This window comes from Zeus faber (assembly GCF_960531495.2).
Source record: "Zeus faber genome assembly, chromosome: 20".
Classification (NCBI taxonomy): Eukaryota; Metazoa; Chordata; class Actinopteri; order Zeiformes; family Zeidae; genus Zeus; species Zeus faber.
This window is the reverse complement of record NC_137207.1, coordinates 7,295,647-7,317,217: the sequence shown is the minus strand read 5'-3', so window position 1 is coordinate 7,317,217 and position 21,571 is coordinate 7,295,647. Positions and strand designations below refer to the sequence as shown.

The window sequence follows — 21,571 nt, the reverse complement described above, 5'->3', positions numbered from 1 at the left end:
TCTCATCAACATCAACATTTGAAAGCGGAGGTCTGGGATGCTTACCGATATTCTTCTTGAAGTCTTTGTTTCCGTTGCTTAGCGTGTACGAGAAACACACGGTCGCCGTAATGCTGTGAAATACAACGAAACGCCGTCACATAACCCTCGACGTAGGATGTAAAAATGTAAAAACTCATCGGCAAGAGTTGCCGATGAGTTTCTCCTCACCATGGCTTGCTCCCCGGGGGACAGAGATTTGGGTCGACAATCTTTGGCTGCACGGTGAAGTTCTTAGATAGGTGGACGACGGGTCTGGCTCTGAAATAGCAGAAGAAGCAAGAAGAAGAAGAAAATAGCAAGAAGATAAAAACAGAACAGGAAGCAAATCTCAAATCATATAATCCACGCAGATCCTTGTAGATGCTTTTTTAATTCATTTTTGTGCCTTTACCTGAGCAGGGCGATGCGGTCATCCAGAGAGCCGACCAGGATGTCAGGGTATCTGTTGTCATCCATGTCCATCCCTCCATTGATCGAGTAGCCAAAGGTCTTGAAATTTCCCTTGTCCACAGATTTACCCTCAATCACCTGTAGGTGGGGACAAAGGGCATTTAGTTTGAATTGGATATTGGAATTTAGGCTGGAGACGTTTTCACACTTTCACATGGATGACTAGGCTGTTAGAACTCTGTGTTACCTGACTGGGTTCCTCTGAAATCCCTTCCTTACTTCCCATCCATATGTAGACCTTCCCTGTTTCGTGGAACGGGGCTCCGACGGCAAAATCTACAGCAGGAAATCAATTATGACACAGGATTATATGAAGGTTGCATTAGTATGATTTACCTTTGATCCGCTGTGGCAAGCCCTAACAGGAGCAGCCGAAAGAAGAAGAAGCATTAGTAAGATTTACAAATCACCAACAACTCGTTGGACCAACTGTTGTCAACCACGTATTATTGTCTTTTTATTGTGTGATGCAGTAAAAATCTTACTCCCAAGTATATGACAATAAAGTTGTAACTTGGTTTTTGACATGTAATGCATGTTTCTGTCCATTAGATGGCAGTAGATCATCACTTGGTGGACAGTGACGTAGCTATTCCAAGCAATCAAATCCAATCAAGATTTAACACTAATCTTACTTAGTGTAACGCTCACTTTAAACTCTTAGGTTACCATGACGAGGGAACACTAGTCTATAATAATCTGATCACAACAAACGAAGAACACCACGTTGGACACAAACTGGAGACTACAGCTGAGTCAAGGCTTTGTCTACACAGAGAAAATAGGCTGCATTTCCATTACATTACATTTAGCCGACGCTTTTACCCAAAGCGACTTACAATTATTCAAACACCGACGGACGCAGCCACCAGGAGCAATTAGGGGTTAAGGGTCTTGCTCAAGGCCACTACAGCAGGAGGAGCCTGGGATCCAACCAGCAACCTTTAGATTACTAGACGACCAGCTCTACGTCCTGAGCTACCGCCCCCACAATTTCAACACTTTCCAAGAGTTCTGCTATATACCCAAGCTGTCAAAAGTAACGTTGTGATACCATATTAGAGGTAGGTAGGATGTATAGAATTTGACAAAAAATAACATAATTGCTCTCAGCTGCACCCTGAATTTCAATTCTGACATTGTTACTTCCGCTAGTGAATACTGTCTTCCCGTTGTTAAAATACACTGTAAAATTCCTATTGGTTAAATGATAAATGGTTAACACCTTGGAATCCGTCTTGGTTGACGTCTCCAATAGCGGCCACAGCAAAGCCGAACCCAGATGCTATCGGGCCCTTCAGCACCACGCTGGGAGTCTTCTGGAACCCCCCATTTTCATTCATGTAGACGTACACGGCCCCTCCGTGGTCCTTCATGCGGTCAAAGTAGAACGGGGCGCCCACGATCAAGTCGTTCCAACTAGAACATGGAAAAAAAAAAGGACATTCTGTAAATCAAACCTCTCTCCTCTCCCGAGATCTAATAATAGATACATACTTAACACAAACTTCCCAGAAAATATGAAGTCCAAAATAAAATTGAAAATGAAATTTGTAGAATTGATGTTAAGAAATGTTAAGAGGCATTGTACTTTTATGTCATTACGTTTTAAGGTTCTTCTGCTTTTCAGTCATGGTATTTCTGTGTCGGAAATACCAGTGATATGTAACCGCTGGAGGAAAGAGTTTCCTGAATTGCGAAGCTAAGTCCTTATTCTACCACCCATAATATCAGCTAGTGGACATATATTAATGATTTCAAATTGTTAAGCTTAAGCAAGAGAAGTTAATGCGTTGAGGATGGAATTGTCTTCACACCAAAGTATTGATGCTGATTTAAGAGAGAATACTTCAATATTTTCACTTTATCATACATCTCCAAACTAAAATCCAAGTCAAGCTAAATTCCCGTGCTTTTTGTCATTTGATTGAGGGTAAATCCATTGCTGAATGGAGGACATTTACTTTTCTTTTGGTTTTCTTAGATTAATTATACTTCAGCACAGGATACAGACACTTCTTCCAAGGCGTGCTGCACCCGGCAGTGATGCGTTTGAGAGGCCTCTGCTGTCAAGTCTTCACACATCACGCACCTTGTCTGTACCGCCGACAAAAAAAAAACATCAGCGTCTCTGCTCTCATCTCCGCTCATGCATTAATCACAGTCTTATGGTGTGTGCTCAGCCGGAGAGATCACAGCCCCAAAACGCGTTCAAGCACGGGCCGGTTCACGGAGGGCATTGGTATCTAAGAAAGGCACAAAACATCTTCTCTCTTTTCAATTTCCACCGTCTTAACTTTTGTATCTTGCCCACCGTAAAGACCGAATTCAGGGGATCAGGTTGTCATTTTATCTCGTTGTGTGCTTTATGGCTTTGATTCTTCAATATATAAATCTTCAAAGGTCCGGGAGAAGGCAAAATAAAGTTAAAAACAACCATTTCGACCTTGATCCTGATGGTTTACAGGATGAAATGAATATGGCCGTGCGAAAATGTCCGTGACCGAGCTCCGGTTTTGCCTTTTTCTTTTCATATTTCCTTTTGATCCCCCACCAGACCGCCAGTGGTCTCCCCATCTGGCCGTGAAGGGCCAGTGAGGAATCCGTGACACCTACTCGTCGTTGTTGAGGTCCGTGGCGGCCAGGCTGTTCCCAAAGTACGAGCCCACTTGCTCCCCGGGGACGACGAGCGCGATGGCGAAGGTGGCCACGTCGCTTTTCGTCCCCAACGTCACAGAGCCCTTGGCCTCGTCCCTTGGAGACCCCGTCACCACGGTGTAGTCGTCGCGGCTCAGCAGCTTCCTCTCCTCCAGGACGGAGTAGCCTGTTTAAAAAGTCGTTCAGAAGAACAAATCAAAAACCCGTTGAAATAGATTGTGTTACGGTTTGAATACTGAAGCGCATAATTGGTATCGACACATGCATTTCGGGCTTGGGCAACTGGACGAATATATCGGCAAGTCTATCGGTGGTTGTTTTTTTGTGCCGGTTTTTATTTTACAAATTTAATGAGCTGTCAAGCTCAATTCAAAGCGTGCGCGAATAGGAACTGCGCATCGCCGCTTCGACAGCATCCGGTTTCTCTGGAGAAATCCACAAAAAGAAGAAATAAATCGCTGTAAAACCCGTTTCCAGGTCATTCTGAAACTGGCTTTCTCTCGTTCTTCCTTTGGTTCAGTTCAGTTCAATTCAGACGCTGAAGGAACAACGCGGTGGTGCGGAGTGCACTCCAACACTGTTACCGAGAGGTGTGGGGGCCCATCCCGGGGGACCCGCAGCCGCCGCTTCCTCCTCGTCCGGGGAGCAGAGATGCAGTCCGGGGTGGAGTTTCATACATGAATAACATGATTTGATCGTTTTATTTTTTTACTTTGCGATCCTTTTAAAACGACTGATTAAATGACTGTTTCAACCGAACCTCCGAGCTGCGGCCGACGAGACACCGTGCTCTGTCCTGGGCTGTGTTTGCGCGTGGAGAGGCGCATGGAGAGGCGCATCGGGGCTCCCTGATCTGCTCCCCGTACGGTTGCCGGTATGACAATGTTGACATATCGCCCAACCCTAATGCATTTTATTACGTTTCTGTGATGTACGCACCCATATAACTGTACGTCTTCTTCATCTCGCCAAAGCTCTTGGCAGTGGTGTCCCAGGTGTTCCCTGGATCCGGGTCCCTCCACGTGACGTGAACGTTGCCTGCGTGAAACACAAACCCACCGATGTCATTATCCTTCTCTCGCGCACACAACGAACAGGCTTTCTGCCCCCCAGACACAGAATAATCCTACAGCTAGACGAACGCCGGCATTGTAGACTTGGAAAGGACTTAATCCATGTCTGCCAGAACCTGCCCATTATTTCCAACATCCGCCACAAAACACACAAATCTTTTTTTTTTTCCTTTAGGTTTAACTCTAAGGTGCCCGGATTTCCACCCTCGCAAGTCATTTGATCTGAAGGTGCAAAACCAAAGGGACCAAACCGGTCTCACTGACATCCAAAACAAGTTTCTGTAAATTGCTTTCTTTCTTTGATTGTCTGATACGTTTACATTTTCTCCACATCCATTAAAATGTTAAAGATTTCTCCAGAAAAATCGACTCAATATTGACTGATAGGTGGACCTTAAGATTTTATTGAAATTTGAGAAGCAGAATTTGAAAGTTAAAACTGCATGCCCAGGTAAGAGGAAGAGTTTTTATATCAATGCGCAGATCTGAATGGGTTTTAGTTGAGTAATTACGGTAAATTTAACAACAGTAAAGGTTCTGTGTGATTTACACAAGGCTGAATTACCTATGACTAGTGTTTCTGACACCTTTTCAACACCAACGACATCTAATAAAGACAATGACAAGCAAATATTTTATATATATAACTTCATACAGTTCCTTTTTCATATATAAAATTGTACTTTTTTTGGGGGGGGGGGCAACATTTTGAGATTTTCAGTAAATGTTTATATTTATTGTACAGTATAGTGCAAATCTTTCCCTTTTTTAAATTGTTTTTGGTTTATTTCAAATGAAAATGTTTTATTCTTATTACTATATTATTAAAGCCTACTGCTCCGCTGCGATTTTCCTGGGGGGAAAGTATCGCCCTATCTCTCTATAAGCTCTACAATTCCCACCTTGCCACACGTAGCTCCCAGGGGAGCCGATGTAGACGTCCGTGTCCGTCATGCCGCCGGAGATGCCCATTTGGCACAAGCCCTCCAGGTCCATGTTGAAGTTGGGGTTGCACACCTCGTAGGTGTGGGTCTGCCACTCGTCGTTGGGGTCGAAGGTCAGGTCGTTGCCCCTCACAAAGCACTTGCCTACCATCTTCGGCTGATCCCCTGGCAACATTTTCACGTAGCGATGGCCGCACGCCTAGAGGGTCGTAAGTGGAGAGTTGTCAAGTCTGAACCCCCCAAACATGCGATTGCACTTGTTTTTGCTCCATTTGTGATTTTGGCTTCAACCTAAAAGCGGGATAGAGTCATGTGCTTCAGAACAAATATTTGTATTTGATATGGATGCTGCAATAACATTGAAAAGGGGTCGAGAATCATCGCACCAACACGCGTCCGTCACTCTGGTCCCGCTGACTGGCCACGGTGACTCCCAGCCACATGCCCTCCACCATCTCGGACGGATTTGCTGTGAAGTCAAAAAGTGTTAGGTCGGAGGAAACAAGTGGGAAATAATGAGGGCTAAGGAGTGTGTGGATTTCTGATTCAGGATTTCCAAATAGTTTAACGTGAACCGTGCATTTGGAAATGATTCTGGATGAAATTCAGACCTCCTTTGAAAGTGATGGACAGAGAATGTTTTAAAAGGATGAAAGATTCTGCATTTCTGCACTGAATTCCAGTCCAACGCTCAAGTCAAACATTGTAAAATATGTAGCACCAACGAACATTAAATGCTCAACTGCATCCATCAACATAACAGCTTGTTTGCCTTAGGAATTTTTCAACTTTTTACTGTAAAATAACAGTCTGTTTTGGTCTCTTCTGCGTTTAATCAATGTTCTGCTGCTTATGCCATGGACACACTACACCACTTTCAAAGTCGTCAGACCGCTGTACTGTTCACACTACACAACTTTCTGTCTCGTGATCGGGAATCTTGCAGTCTTGTCCTGTGTGAGGGGGTCACACATGACAAGATCTTTCGCCAGGAGGAATCCCCGACGACTCTGTCGGATCTCCAAACTCACTTTTGTCACGAAAACACGCGCAACACCGGAAATGAATAGGATATAGGAATAGGATTATTTGTTTTTTATTATATTCTTGATCACTCTAAAAAAATAAAATAAAATAGAAGCACAATTAAAATATGTTAAAGACCTCGAGAAGAAAAGTAAACTAGGTATGTTGTGTGTTTCTGGCTGCAGTTCTGGTGCACTCCCGCGCTCCGCCTCACCCCGTGTCTGCTCTCATTGGCTGTAGCTCGTTGCGTCACTCCCGACTCGACCCCGTCATGACCGCAACGCGCTTTCTATCCCGCCGGCGTCTGCGAGCGCATGGCGAGCACACCACATGCTCGTCGCTCACCGTAGTGCGCTATGATTTGGCTCCGATTTGGGGCTCTGCTCGTTGACCTCCAAAAGCCCACCGGCCAGTGGAAAATCAGGCTAGAATCACATAGTCTGAACGCGGTATTACTCGCAAATACGGCCGGCAGTCTTGTATCACTCCGAAGGAGGTTTTGGCAAAAATGACTGGCTGCACATTATTCTGCCTACTACAGTCCGACATCACAGTGTACATCAAGACCAAATATTGATTTGAAATTATTTTGATAACTAATATATGTATCCTGAGCAGGGGCTTTGCCACAGCAAGCGTAGAAACAGTCCGCAACAACGCCGCTAACACTGCAAAAAAGTAGCCAACTAATTCGTCATTAATATGAAATTGGATATCTATAGCATAGCATAACTAATAATACAAATAATATTCTGTATACTAATACAGAATAATTCAGAATGCCACGATTGCCGTCATTGCCAAATCACAATTGAGTATTCCACAGAGCTGTGGGATCACATGATTTAATGTGTCAAAAGCATCGCAGGGAGGCTGCTCCCCGCCCAGTTTGAGTCCGACAAGGGTGAATTAATGTAAACGCAGAATTACGCCCTGACAACAAGCACGGCCTTCACATCAAAAGCAGCAGCGGGATTTATTCACTAATAACTCCCAATTATCATCCGTTGGGCTTTTGTATCTGTTGTTTTCACAATGCGTGTGTGAACAGCGTCTAGCACGTCGAGGGGAGGACATCGCAGCTCCGCCCGGTGACAGGCAGAGGAGCCGGGCTTGTAACTCTTTTCTCAGAAGGGAGGAAGTGTGGTGGTCTCTAGGCAGAAGACAACAGTTGAAGTGCGGTTTATGCGTCTGTCTATCTCTGAATCTCCACTTCTCACGACACGTCGGCAACTTACACACAGCTTTTCCCAACAAATATTATACAGGAATACATGTTAGTTTAAGAGTTACATAGCATGACATCCAATGGTGTACAATTTAAATTAATTTTTTGACAGGCATTTTGGAAAATATACTAAGATAAATGTGTTTATTGATTATTAATTTAAGTGCGGCATGATTGATTGATGTTGCCTCCGCTGTTGATGTTGACTACGGTACCTTTGAGCAAGGCACTGTAGGCCTATGTTCATTCATTTCCAGGCTACTGTAATTACGGGCTGTTTTTCTGGGGTTTGTGTCATTCAATCGGGTCCCGGCAAGGGTTTTGCACTCACTTGAGGTGACCAGATCCATCCGGTAACAGTCGGCGGTCTCCGTGGAAACAGGACAGGAGTAGACAGCGCCCGTCTCATTGACGTCCCTCAGAGACAGCGATTTCTCCTTGGGTGCCCCAGCCAGGAGCCTTGAGAGACATGCACACACGCACGCACGCACGCGCACACACGCCCACACACACCCACACACACACACACACACACACACAGACACGCACACACAAAGAGAGAGAGGGATATGGGGGGAACGAAACAGAAAAAAAAAGGAAGAGAGACAGAGAGAGGATTATCAGATTATATCATTGTTTTTTCCTGGTACAGTAGCTTTAGACTATACAACAGAGAGGCTACAGTAGGTAAAGCCACATTGGGGAGGAAGTGAGATAAGGCCACAGGTGATCTGTAGTCTAAACACACCGTTGACCAAAGTATTAGCATTAAAAATACATAAATGATTTGCATAACACGGATTTGTATAGCGTCGCTGAGTTGGAAACAGCATATCTACCACCCATTCTACTGTACGTCCAACCTCTACAATAACCTCCAACCTCTACAATAAACACATGTGGCCGCCTCAGGATGAAGAAGAGCAATCACGTCTCCTGTGAACTCAGTTCAGCAGGGAGGACAGTGAATGGGCCGTGTCAATTCTGTGGAACACACACACGCACGCACGCATGCACGCACGCATACACACACGCGGGCGCAAACAAACCGCCGGCCCGGCTTTGCGATGAACCCTGTCGTTTGGTCTTCTCACCCAAACGCTCCTCGCCGTCAGCACCTTTTAGCCTCGCCGGAGCACTTTGAAGTAGGGGGATTAGGCCGCCCGTTCCCCCTTCTGGAGGGCCAAACGGCCCCTGTCAGCACAAAATTCATCGGAGGCGCTTGGTGGGCGGGAGGTGCGGACAACCTCGTCTGCGGCTCGTGAGCTCTACGTTAACCTGTCAGCTGGATAACTGCGACTGTCGATCCCAATGGCCGTATTGTTGTACAGCTCTGTGTAACACTTGATTCTGATTGGTCAATAGCGGTAATCAGCTGTCAGTTATTTCCGATTGGCTGCTGTCTGTTACGCTAACAATGGCTAGACAACCACTTCCTCCTGCCAGTATTCACGTCCCTTGCTTCACGCCGCCTACATGCTCATGCTAACACTGGATTGTGGTGGCGCTACTTGGAAACTGTAATGGAAGACTTTCTTGGCCAGAGATGAAGGCATACATGTCCAATTTCACATCAATACCAGTAAATGGTTTAGTCATATGTAGGTATAATATATATAAGGTATAGGTATAATATATCATATAAGTTGTAGAACATTGCTATGTTGTTGTTTTGTTGTTGTTGTCTTTGTTGTTGCAGAAGCGAAGAAGCTTTGCAGTCACTAAGTGCGCCGGCATGCCAGGCATAGTTATATGGCATATATGGCATATTATATTATTTTATTTGGTAAGTAGCAGTGGGATAATGTGCAGGCATCCAGTCATTATCGCAAAATGACCGCCGATGGGGTGGTCAAGGACCCTGTCCGGAAGGATATCTTCATTTTGTCATTGCCCAATCTAGAAGGTGTAGTAGAGGGACAAAATAGTTTTTAAATTTCAATTCCCGGGAAGCTCTGTCAAGGAACCACACATATGGATTGCAGAGTATCCCTTCAAACAAATTGATGCCGTGTCCTGGAAGATTTAAACGATCTGTGATTATGAAGCTTAAAAGCAATTGATAGGCAGGCTATATAGAGAATGACATCATCAAGGCATGTAGATTTATAATATTTTTTATTGAATATTCAAAATAAAACAAGTCCTGTCAGTTAACGGCGTTTTAAAAATAAATAAACATTACGAATATTACTACTTGAAATCAAATAATTTCCGTTTGTGAACAATAAGTAACAAGTGCAGATGCTTTAATTCACATTTCTCTTAAATAAAATTGATAAAATCATCAAAAACAAAAGAAATATGTCAAGTAGGTCTAAATAAATAATACAGTTTGTGGTGTTGACGTCTCGTAGACATATTTTATAACACAATGAATTTACTGTCTGCTTTGGGTCGCCAAACCGACCGCGGAAATGAATCGGATCTGCAGATTTCTTTTATCGAAATGATCGGGTCTTTTTGATTTCGACATCAAGGAAAAAAATATGGCAATAATTATCGTTATCATTTTATCGCCCAGCACTAATTGAAATTGTGCATAGAGGAAATTATTTTCTTGGACATTCTGACCGGAGAGATTAACAACAGTCGGATTCCAACAGATTTTCCCGGTCGAAAACCGGCAATTAACGGACAATGGAAACGCCGATGGATTGTTTGTTGTCCCTCACAACTTATCAAAGACAGAGCGGAAAGTGGTGACTCGGGCGGCGTTTGGTAGCTGGAGGCCATGTTTGCTGCGACCAGGTAGGGGCAGGACACGCGCAAGCCTGGCATGCCCTTCCTGACTTCCTAAGTAAGGCAGAGTGGAAAAACAGATAAGCCGCCTTGAGGAGAAAAACTAAAATCTCTTCGTCGTGCGGTCAATCCGCCTTTCAGTGGAAGTTAAGTTCTGTAAGTACGTTTCTTGTGAGTCAATAGAAAGTTGCTTCACCTCGAAGGGTGATTAATGGGGAATGGTGGAGGAGAGTGATACGGTGAGTGATTCAGTGATAATTATCACCGGATCAACACTGGGAAAGGTTTCCATCGTCACAGGTTAACGTCATTTAGTCAAGGTGGAAGTTGGAAGTTAAGGTTGGACAACTGCATTGTTGAGCAGCATGTGTATAGTAGTTAAAACCCCTTAAAAAATAAAGCTTTAATTTCAAATACAAACTATCTGTAAACTATCAGTACGGTCAAAGTCCTTCGCTTGTTTTAATAAAACCGACAGATTCGGGACGGACTTGCACGGTAACTAAGAGGTTAAACCACACAAAAACAGCTCAATTTTTCCTCCGCTATGGCGCTGGAACCTGAAGATAAACAGACTCACTGCCGTCTTTCCGCTAATATTCAGCCATGTGAGTTGGCTCTGGCTACTGATGTTGGATCTCATTAACTAATTACCAATTTCTAAACTTACGAGTTGGGGAGATGATGTGATTTCTGATTTCTCGCGCCCTTATTTTCAAGCCCCTACGCTTGAGCGCTGACAACAAACAGGGGTAGCAGATGTTGATGTATGGGAACTCAAACATTGCTTATTAATCGAGTGAGGCATATTGAATCGTACGGCTCGGTCTCAGAAGGTGGATACTCCTTGTTCTTGTTCTTGTTCATCTCAAGACACATGAAAAGCAGACTGGCTTTAGCCAGATATGCGGCATCTGAGTAAGCGAGGGTCAATCATTCCTCCCTTCTGTCAGATAGACATTAACTGCATTAATCAATTAACTTCCCAAAGGGATGACAACCAGAAAGAGCCATTGTGGCCTCCAAGTTTCTCACTAGGGTTAGGGTCATTCATTTCCAGTGAGTAGGGAGGAAAAGGCATCGGGTTCAGGTAATCATTCAGCAATGTAGATGGAATCTGAGAGGTTTGGAGTACAGCGGGACTGACCGATTTGTTTAGTGTAAACGGGATAAAGGACTGGCTAAGGTGTAGCTTAGGTGTGTGTGTCCACATGTATGGGTTTGCATGCATTTTTATTTGTAGTTTCTTAGGGCCTGTTCTATCATGCACGTGTGCCTGTGTATATGCCTATGTGACTGCACCAAGGAGAGAAAGAGAGAGAATGGGGAAAGAAAGAAATAGAGCGATTCAGAGTCGGCGATACAGAGAGAGACAGAGAGAGAGGTGGCTAGAAGGAGCCAGACAGTTATAAAGCACTTGAGAAACCAGCCGCGTGGACTTTGCTCACAACCTGAACCTGTAAACAAAGCTGTGCACAAAGCCCCTTTATGGTTGAGCACGGCCTTGACCAATTGTTGTGGCTCAGAGTCCAGCGCTTATCGCGGGCGCTAAGGGGAGAGCTTGGGCGGGTCTCACCCAACGAACGAGTAACTCAGTCCGCCCCGATTCTTTCTTAACCGTCCTCGATCTCTGACGCAGAGCCCAACTTTGAATGACTCTCATCCTGCTGAGGTTTTTCTAGGGGGTTCCACACCCCCAGGTGGTCATCATCTAGGTTGACTGTCGAACTGATTCATTCACTAGGTCACTATGTCTGGTGTGAGGCACGGTGCGTATACACAATATTGTCAAATATGTCATGTGCAACTGTTTTTAAGACCCATGAAGTTGGTTGAACCACTTTGTGTACCAGCCATCAACCAGCCATGACCCATAAATACAACGTTCTCACGGGAACTTGTGCCGAGCTCTATCATTGTTTGAATAGAATACTTTATAGATCCCTGTGGGGAGATTTCTTTAGGGAAATACTTCGGTAAAGTCACCAAGTACTCGGCACCTCTGGGAACGGCAAATAAGGCACTTCAGCAGGGTTTTGGATAACAGGCTTGCCGTTTGTTTTTGGAACGCCGAGCGGCATCAAATGCTCCTGTCCTTGTCCGTCCGAATGCAACAATGCGCGTTGCGCCTCCCATCTTCCTCCCAGCTCATCGCCTCCTCATAAATCGGACCGTGGGAGGTTCAGAGCAGGGGGGGTGGCAATCAGCAGCTGCATTCCAGCAGCAAGGGCATGTTGAAAGTTGTCTCTCTGAGTCGCTAGCCTGCCGAACATTTGCTGCGGCTGCCTAGCCAAGGTGAGCCCGGTTGTATGCTTGACAGAGAGAGAGAGAGAGAGAGAGAGAGAGAGAGAGAGAGAGAGAGAGAGAGAGAGAGAGAAAAGAGAGGGAGAGAGGGGCGAGACAAGAGGTTTGGGAACAAATGGAAGGGGAACAAGAGTGAGAAACAACCCCAGCATGACACATAGAGCCAGAGACGGAGAGGGAGAGAGAGAAAGTGAGACGACAAGGTCTTGTTTTGATAAACAGCCGTCTGTCTCTCCATCTATCCAGACACCCAGGACAACACATGCGGTTCTCACACAGCTCGTTGGAAAACAGGCTGGCAATCATATCAACGGCAGTGCAGCATATTTATAGAAACACCAACTGACTAGATTTCCTATTCTCTTGTACTGAATTCACTTTTTTTTTACCTTACTTTTGAGCCCTGCGTTTAAGCTATCTGATCTCAGCTATCTGATAGGCATTCGTGAGACTTGACAGACGCGACAGACTACATCTGTCGCGTCTGCAGAGGAACATGGCCTCATTCATATCTATCTGGGCCCAGTCTAAACAGTGGAGCGAGGAAACAAATGTCTATCAGGGATAGATCACGTCCATACATCTCTTCTAGAATACATCTTGCCCAAAATGTCTAGATCTGTAAAGTATGCGACAGCACTTAGGCAGACAAGAGAGAATGAGAATTGGGAGAGAAATGAACCCCAGCTGGACGCTTTAACGTGGGATTTTGAATATATAAGCAGATATCGGGATGATGGCAATATTAGCTATCCCTCCAGGATTGTCATGGTTTTTTCTCTCTAACTCAGATCCAAAGCATTGGATCGGCAAAGCAATCCGCAGTGTATTATAAACCAATTACATCCTGAGCGAGCCATATTGATTCCAGGAAGACAACGGCACTTGAACCGATTAGATCTGCGTGGCCGATAGCACGGGGGACAGTAGTGAATGAAGGGACTCAATTTGCAGGACGGATTATCAGCCATTAGGGCAAGAGGGGGAGAAGGAGGGCAGGAACCTGTTTATGCCATCGTAATGGCGTAATGACTTTACTGAACGAGTCAGGGATGCATGCTTAGGGTTAGAGGTAGAGCGGTAGGAAGATTTTATATACATAAATGTGTTTGTGTGTGTGTGTGTGTGTGTGTGTGTGTGTGTGTGTGTGTGTGTGTGTGTGAGTGTGTGTGTGTGTGTGTGTGTGTGTGTGTGTGTGTGTGTGTGTGTGTGTGTGTTAGGGCAGCGTTTCCGAACATCTTTTCTTCCACGGCACAGTTTTTAAACTGAAATAACCCTAAAAGCATCAGAAACATGTTAAACTGTGCTTATTATTATGGCCTACTAGGAGTAATGCAGGACTCGCAAATGATTCGTTCCAACTGAACAAATGACTCAGGAGTCACACTCACTGAAAATAATCACCATATAATTAAATGATTCTTGTGAGAATTCCACAGACAACTCAGAACTCACTGATTCCTCCCTCGCTCACCGTGCGTTACACTAACTAAATTGAACAACTCTTTTTACTGAGCGAAACCTTGCAATTTTGTTCTTGCAACTCAAGAGCTACATTCCTTTCTCATATAATAAACTAAAGATGACGCACTTCTGCCAGCACAGAGATTATACAGTGCTTAACGTAACGCCTAAACTTCAACATACACAGTATGTGTGTGTGTGTGTGTGTGTGTGTGTGTGTGTGTGTGTGTGACATGCCCTTTCCGTCCCATTCTTTGTCGACTTCAATGCTCAAACACCTCACTGTAACGTTCACAAAGCGGTGGGTGGGCAGCCAGCACACATTGCTATCAGCCCATTCACTGTGCACACACCTAGCTGTTAACACATTAACTTTGTGTGAGTGTGTGTGTGGTGTGTGTGTGTGTGTGCGTGCGGGCATGCGTGCATGGCCAACTGATGAGTCCCCTTTGGACAAACAGTGTGACTGCTGCCAGCGGAGCGACCTGCTGCGCATGGAGAGCTGGTGGTCTGTCTGTCTCTCTCTCTCTCTCTCGGACGTTCCCCCAATGTGACTCACTGCACCTGTTGCAGACCTATGGACCTTGTTAATCAAAGCCCGTTTTGTATCTGTCGTCCGAGAACAGCCCCAAGAGGCTGTGCTGTGCAGTGATTCATCAATAACACTAATCTAACGCTCGCTTTCTTTTTGAGCAATTCCTTTCCTTTGCTTTAAAATGTAGACAGTAACACACATTTCCTACCAGAAAGCTGCCTGTCCTGCTTTATAGTAATAATAACCAATAATTATAATAAATCTTATTTATATAGCAGCTTTCATACAATTTTTTCACATTAAAAAGGGGATACAAGGAAAACAATTACATGCAAATTGAACAAAAGGTAGAGAATAGTGCACAGAATTAAAACACTCAAAACCATATGAAGAGGCAGGATAATGCGAATAAAAGTTAATAAAATCCACAAAGTAAAAAATGAAATAATGATATACATTTTATATAAGTGTTTTATTTTTCCATAAATTATAATAAAAGTTCTGATAATTATGTGTAAGGTTAAAGATTGAAAGGTTTAAATAAATTTGTTTTCAAATGTAGTTTAAAAATTGGTACTTATTTGTACTCAGCAGAAATCATGCAAAAACAAGGCATTGTTAATAAAGGTAATGCAGGTTCTTTTTTTTTAACTGGTTGTAATTTGGTGATATTTGTATGGATAACTGATACTAAAAGAATAATAAATATTCTTAAGTAATGAAACATTCTTCTTTTTTCCTTCTTTTCATTTAATTGGGTGGTTGCCAGGAGACAGACATTGACAACTTTTAATTTTTTTAAATGAAATTGATTAATTTAAACTTTTTTTTTAAATTTTCATTAGATTTAATTATCAAAAACACACAGTTGTTGTTTTTTTTACAAGCGATCACGGGAGTGTGTTTCCATGAGTAAGGGTTATCACAATATTAAAGGTTGGGACCATTTGTCAAAAATCCCTATTGCACATGGATGATTCGAAATGAGTCAAAGTGCGTTGTGGTAAACCATTGGCGCACCAGTCCGAACAGGCAAACAGGCAATTAAAACTTTCCATTTGAGGATGAGAAGCTAATTCCCTTTTCGCCCTGAGATCCTCATTGCTACCAGCAGAGAAATTTGTTTAGAAATGAGTGGGACAGAAGGTGAAAACTTTGTGCAAATACATCGCAGTCTGTGTCGATTCAGATCAGTGTGTAAGCGTGTACGTTTTGGGAATTCAGCATTCAGTGTGTCGGAAAAGCCCGTGGAGATCATGGCGCAGTGAGCTGTGGAAGGCCGCAAGGAACTTGGCGATGGAGGAAATTAAATGTTATGAATCTTTCTGTTGCAATTTCACCAAAGGTTATTGCTTCCCAACAATGTTATTTTGTCCAAAGACACCTAAAATCATGCACACACACACACACACACACACACACGCACACACGCACACACGCACACACACACACACACACACACACACACACACACACACACACACATACACACACATACAGCTGGAATTTCCCTTTGGGGATTAATAAAGCACCTTTATTTATTTATTTATTTATCTATCTATTTATTTATTTATTTATTTATTTATTTATTTATTTATACAGAGTCACCCAGAAAAACCTATAAAAACAAGATTATTTCGGATTATGGTGATTTGAAGATTTTTATTTTTATTTTTATTTTCATTTAGGACACATTTAGTGCCCTATTGATCGCTGGTGAGTATTCAGCGGTGTTGTCCGTTAAAACCTTTTATGGAAGTAAAGACACGTATTCACACACACACACACACACACACACACACACACACACACACACACACACACACACACACATCTATCAATATATATGTCTATATATCAGCTGGACAAACATCCGGTTTGAGGGCAACCATCTGCCAACAGTGAAATAGCGACTAGAAAGCAAACTCATTTTGGCGCTGTGTGACAAATGAAATGGGAGCCGTCATCCTGTGATAATAAAGCAAACGTCTCTGGGCTGGTCCACCAGCTCAATGTGCGTACATCACACACGCCACATAAGATGCATTAACACTTATAAATATAAATTAAATGACAGAGCACATAATATATCACACTCACAAACAAAACCTTTTAAACAAGCAAACGTGAGGCTATAATGTCACACATTGGAAAAGCACACACAAACACAATACACAAAATGCGGTAGTTGTAGACCGCCCCTAAAGTTATCTCACACCCCAATCAGTTATCTTGTCTTCTATTTAACAACATAGGGGGAACTCAAGGGTTTGCCGGTCCTCACCTCAGAGGGCCATGTTGCACATGACTTCTGACACTGTGCTAAGCATCTTGGCAATACAGTGGTACCTCAACTCACTACTGCATCTACTTACCACTAATCCAAGATATGAGTAGCGATAGTCGCAAAAATTTGGATCAACTTGAGACCGACTGCTCCAAGATACGAGCGTGGAAATTTGCAGTTGGCGCGTCGGCAGCCAGTCAGCAGTCAGTCAGCCAGTCAGTCAGCAGTCAGTCAGCTGTCAGTCAGCAGTCAGTCAGTAGTCAGTCAGCAGTCAGTTAGCAGTCAGTCAGCAGTCAGTCAGCAGTCAGGAGTCAGTCAGTAGTCAGTCAGCAGTCAGTCAGCGGGCGACCTACATCGTGTGTGCACGTAGTTCGTGGCTTATCCAGTTTTTTCATATTTACTGTGTTTGTACTGTGTTTTCACCCTTCATGATGAGTCCTAAGAAGAAGGATGATGGGAAAAAGAAAAGGGCAATGATTCCCATTGAAACTAAGAAGGAAATCATAGAAAAAAATGAGTGTGGTGTATATGGGAAAAATTGCTTCGACATACGACTATTTTAACATACGACCGTTATTATAGAACGAATTACAGTCGTAAGTCGAGGTAACACTGTAATGTGTATTGCGAGTGACAAATTTGTACAAAGACCTTAGAAGCACCAAGGCCAAGGCTCACAGATGAAACTTTGGTTATTTTTCACAGCTGCACGGAAGGCTTCTTCTTTAGACTGCAGCCTGCAAAACTTCTTTTTCAGAACATCCAAGCCTCGACCACTAAGGCACGATGCAAATGAAACAACCCTTGTTCAGTACTTCAGAATGAACACCCAAAATGTTACATCTATTGTAAGGGGTGGAAAAGTGCACCAACACAAAGAAACTAGGGATGCACTGATTTATCGGCCATACATCAGTATCGGACGATATTTGCCTTGTTGACTGCCATTGGTCTATCAGCAAACAAGATGACATTAACCAATGGTAGTGGCCTGATGTTTATCCAGTGCTTCCCACACATAGACTTTACTTGGGCGGGCCGCTCGGGTATATCAATGGCTTCCAAAATGTATTTGGCGACCCATTTTAGCATTTCACTCATGAGGTGTGTACTTCGCCTTGCGATGGCAGATTGCCTCGCTGCTTCTATGTGTCTTTTCTTCTTTTCTTTTTTTTTTGAGCAGCTCTCTTAACGTCTCTGCACGGGCCTGCCTCTCTTACTCATCATACGTACATGGACAACGCGGGATCCTTATCGCAAAGTCTCGCCATTGTTGCGTGACATGCTTGCTCCGATGGGCCTAGCAAAGCCCATTGCCGTTTCAATGACAAGGAATGTGGGGCCTGAGCCAGGTTTAACATACCCATCCTCCCCATTGACACAGTTGGGCTGCTACATTTTCACACAAATCCAACAATCTATGCAATCCAATGTGTCCAATGCTTCATCTCAGTCTATGATCAATATTGATGTTAAAGTGTAATATTCCACGTTTGTGTTCAACACGTTAATGTTTATTACCAGCAGCAAAGCCATAACGAAACCTGGTCAGTGGCATAATATGAACCTCCCAAGGAAGTTAGGCTGCTGGGAAATGAGATGTGTGCGTTATGTGAAACTAAGAGGCTTAAGGTTAGCAACAAAATACAGTTCTGTGCGGTTCTCGACAGAATATCTGGCAGTTTGTGTGTGTGTGTGTGTGTGTGTGTGTGTGTGTGTCCCTATAAAATTGTTCTGTCAACCGCTCTAATCTGCACCTTGCAAGGTCCCGTCAAATTAAATGGCTGACTTTCGTAGCCCAGGGCCACAGCAGTCAGACACAGATGAGCTGGCAAAGCCACGGCACCTCAAACTCTGACTAAACGACCTCTTGGTTGGGAATGGCTTAGCCTTCTCGGGCTCTCAGAGGGCCACTAACTTTCTATGACCGTTCAAAAGCGACAGGGTGAGCTTGGCTGTCTTCGGATTGGACACGCGGCGCTAACCCGAGTGGCGAGTAGCGAGAGCGTTCTAAGCTTGGGTTAAACGTTTGAATGGTCGTATGTACGTTCGGCGCTTTTGTCCCGAACTCCACAGTTTCAGTCCTGTCCTGTCCCAACCTGCAACCTGGCAGGTCGCAAGTGTGCAGAGGGAGGGTGAAACATTCCAGACATACCACAGGGTCAGAGGCCTGGAAGAGCCAATAGGTGGCCAGCTGATGGGTCTGGTCCCTCCTCCCTGTTCCAATAGAGAACAAAAAGAAGCCTTCTGAGGAAAATAACTCCCTCTCTGGCTTTAAATGGGCGATGGACAGCAAACCAGGAAGGGGAGGAGAGAAGAGATGAATAAACAGTACAAATTGGCCTCAGGTAGATACTGGATGAGCAAGGCGCAGTTTTCCCCTCCTGACAACCACCCCCAAGATCGTTCCCTAATCAGTAGGAGCCCCCATTACGAAAACAATGTTTAGTTTAATATGTTTCTCACATTGCTCAGTCAAGATCATATTTATTCTGGGCTTAGTCAAATTGGATAATAAGCTGTGTCTTCAGAAGTTACAAAAAAAAAATAAAATCCCAATCCCGTTTTATTGCCGTGCCTCTCGTTCTCTTCTTTTATGCCCCCTGTCTGACTCAAGCATGCGCAAAGAATGCCCACTTTAAACACTGCACATGTCATGACTGGTTTATGAACCCACTTCTTGTCTTCTTTCTCGCCCAAATATTCACACACTGCCTGAATCACACGAATAACGGGGAAATGCGTGTAATGCGCAGCTGTGTGGTCAGCTCTTGCAGTGCTGAGACGAGACAGACCCTGTGTTGGCCAACAGAACTGAAAATAAACACAGTCCAATACGACACGCTTCATGGGTTTAAAAGGAGAAGAGAAGACAGTTGTTTCTCACGGTGACATGTCTCTAATATAGAAGGGAAGGATAATGCTTATAAACCTTCTCTCCTGAAAGACTGCAAAATGTGAGGCTGTCACTTGCACAGTCAAATTGCACTGGCATTATCAATTATAAAGGTCATATGATTAAAGAGCGGTTAGAATTGGCCTTTTCCCCTTTATTGACCGACACAAGCTGGGGAGCCCAAGGGGGGAGCAAGGGGCCCTTCCCCGGTCTCCAGGTCCCAAGGCCCCCAGTGCTTTTACCAGGGCCATGTGGTCCCCGTCTTGGATTGCAGCCCGTGGACGGTGACACCATCCCTGCGGGGAAGAGGCCAAGATGGCACATCGATCGATGTGTCAGCTGTGTGACACCGCTGAGTTTCATTCACGGCCGTGGAAGGCTCAAGAGGAGGCATCAATCCAACACTCTGCAGATAAGCCTGATGCGGGCGGCATGTTCTGAGACAAGGAGACCTCTTTCTGATGAGGGCGTCATACCAGTGAGGCGTGCCACCCCATTCTTTCAAGATTCTAATTCCAGCTCTAACTGAAACACACCGGCGCCGAGCTAGATGAGGATGTTGTATGATCACAGATGCGGAAGTTCAAGGAGGCCCTTTGATTGGCCAAACGGAAATTCAGCCCCAAACAAGGGAATTGTTGAAGTCCCTGTAAAGCCAATTCCAAGATTGGTTTCTAAACCCATTATAGATGTTTGTATAATAGGTATACATACAACTGTTTGTTATCATTTTTTTTTTTGTGGGCCTGAATCATGACTCAATGACGTAGGGGGTTATACTTGGCATGGCCTCTCCCCTAACACTATATAAGAGTGGGGTGCATTACCGTCAGTGGTTGTCCCGCTCAAACACGAGTTACTACAGCCTACACTTGTTTGCTATCTAGCTATGGTGCCTTTGTCCCGCAAATGCATCTTCCCTGGATGCCAGAATGTGCATAAGAGATCGGTCTGCTTATTGACGTTTCCACGTAGTGGCACCCCCAGCTCCATGCGCTCCCGGACAGGGTGTGGGGCAGTTAGTGGGGCTTTCCCCCGGCGCACAAGGAGCCAGAACAGAGTCCTGCCCCAGCACGGAGCTCCAGGAGACCCCACGCTGCCCGCAATAAATATCCCATTTTCTCGTGTTCATTTTTTAATTTCAGAACAAAATCAAAACAACAAAAAACAGCCCATTATTGTTTTTTTGATTTTGGATTTGGATACGTATGTATTAGATTAGCGGTATTTGACACTTGAGAGAGGCTACACTTCTCCCACGATTAGCCGTGGTTTCAGCTTCTTGAGCGGACACGCCCCCAGTGTCTCAGAGGAAACTGCCTTTTTTTTTTTTAGGATTCGAAATATTTGCGGATAATTTTATATATTTGTCTATTTTGTTAATCATGCAAATTTGGCTGGGCGGTTAATAACACATTTTTCTCTAGTGTGACAAACTCATAACACTTTATTTATTATTGCTTTACAAGGGACTTTAAGGGTCTTTACCCAAGGAAACGTTGGAGGAAAAATACAATTTATTTTTCATCATGACAAACATCCCTGCAATTCAAATCAAACATGACCGTTACGCTCCAAGTGAGCTCCTATATCTCAGTAATAACAACCTGCGAGTGTTATGGGCCAATGAACAACTTTATTGCGAAACTCAAAGCCACTTCTCTCTCAGTCAAACGCAATAGCCCCGGGACACTTGGAAAGAAAGTACAATACGTCACTGCTTTCTGTGCATTCCGCTGTGGAGGTATAGCAGTGAAATAAGCGCTGTCAGGACTAACTGGGTCACAATGCACAGTCCTTTTGTTCGGGGGGGGGGGAATGGCCCGTGTTTCTTCTTTCGGTCATTGTGCCAGAGGATACAATTTCTTGGGCGTGCGATACTTTGTTAGACCTTTAAGAGCTGTTATACAGCTCACCTGGCC

At 44.2% G+C, this 21,571-nt stretch overlaps 1 protein-coding gene across 1 annotated transcript in view; it reads right to left on the bottom strand.

The window, feature by feature from the left end:
• Positions 1-21,571, bottom strand: part of itga3b (integrin, alpha 3b) — a gene marked incomplete at its 5' end in the record, with an annotated part of 33,423 nt that overhangs the window by 10,556 nt on the left and 1,296 nt on the right. Inside the window, 10 exons of the mRNA XM_080020741.1 lie at positions 46-113; positions 211-300; positions 434-570; positions 680-768; positions 1,718-1,911; positions 3,109-3,316; positions 4,090-4,188; positions 5,126-5,366; positions 5,554-5,636; positions 7,753-7,880. Coding sequence (XP_079876867.1) covers positions 46-113; positions 211-300; positions 434-570; positions 680-768; positions 1,718-1,911; positions 3,109-3,316; positions 4,090-4,188; positions 5,126-5,366; positions 5,554-5,636; positions 7,753-7,880 — 1,337 coding nt within the window. The remainder of the gene's footprint in view (positions 1-45; positions 114-210; positions 301-433; positions 571-679; positions 769-1,717; positions 1,912-3,108; positions 3,317-4,089; positions 4,189-5,125; positions 5,367-5,553; positions 5,637-7,752; positions 7,881-21,571) is intronic.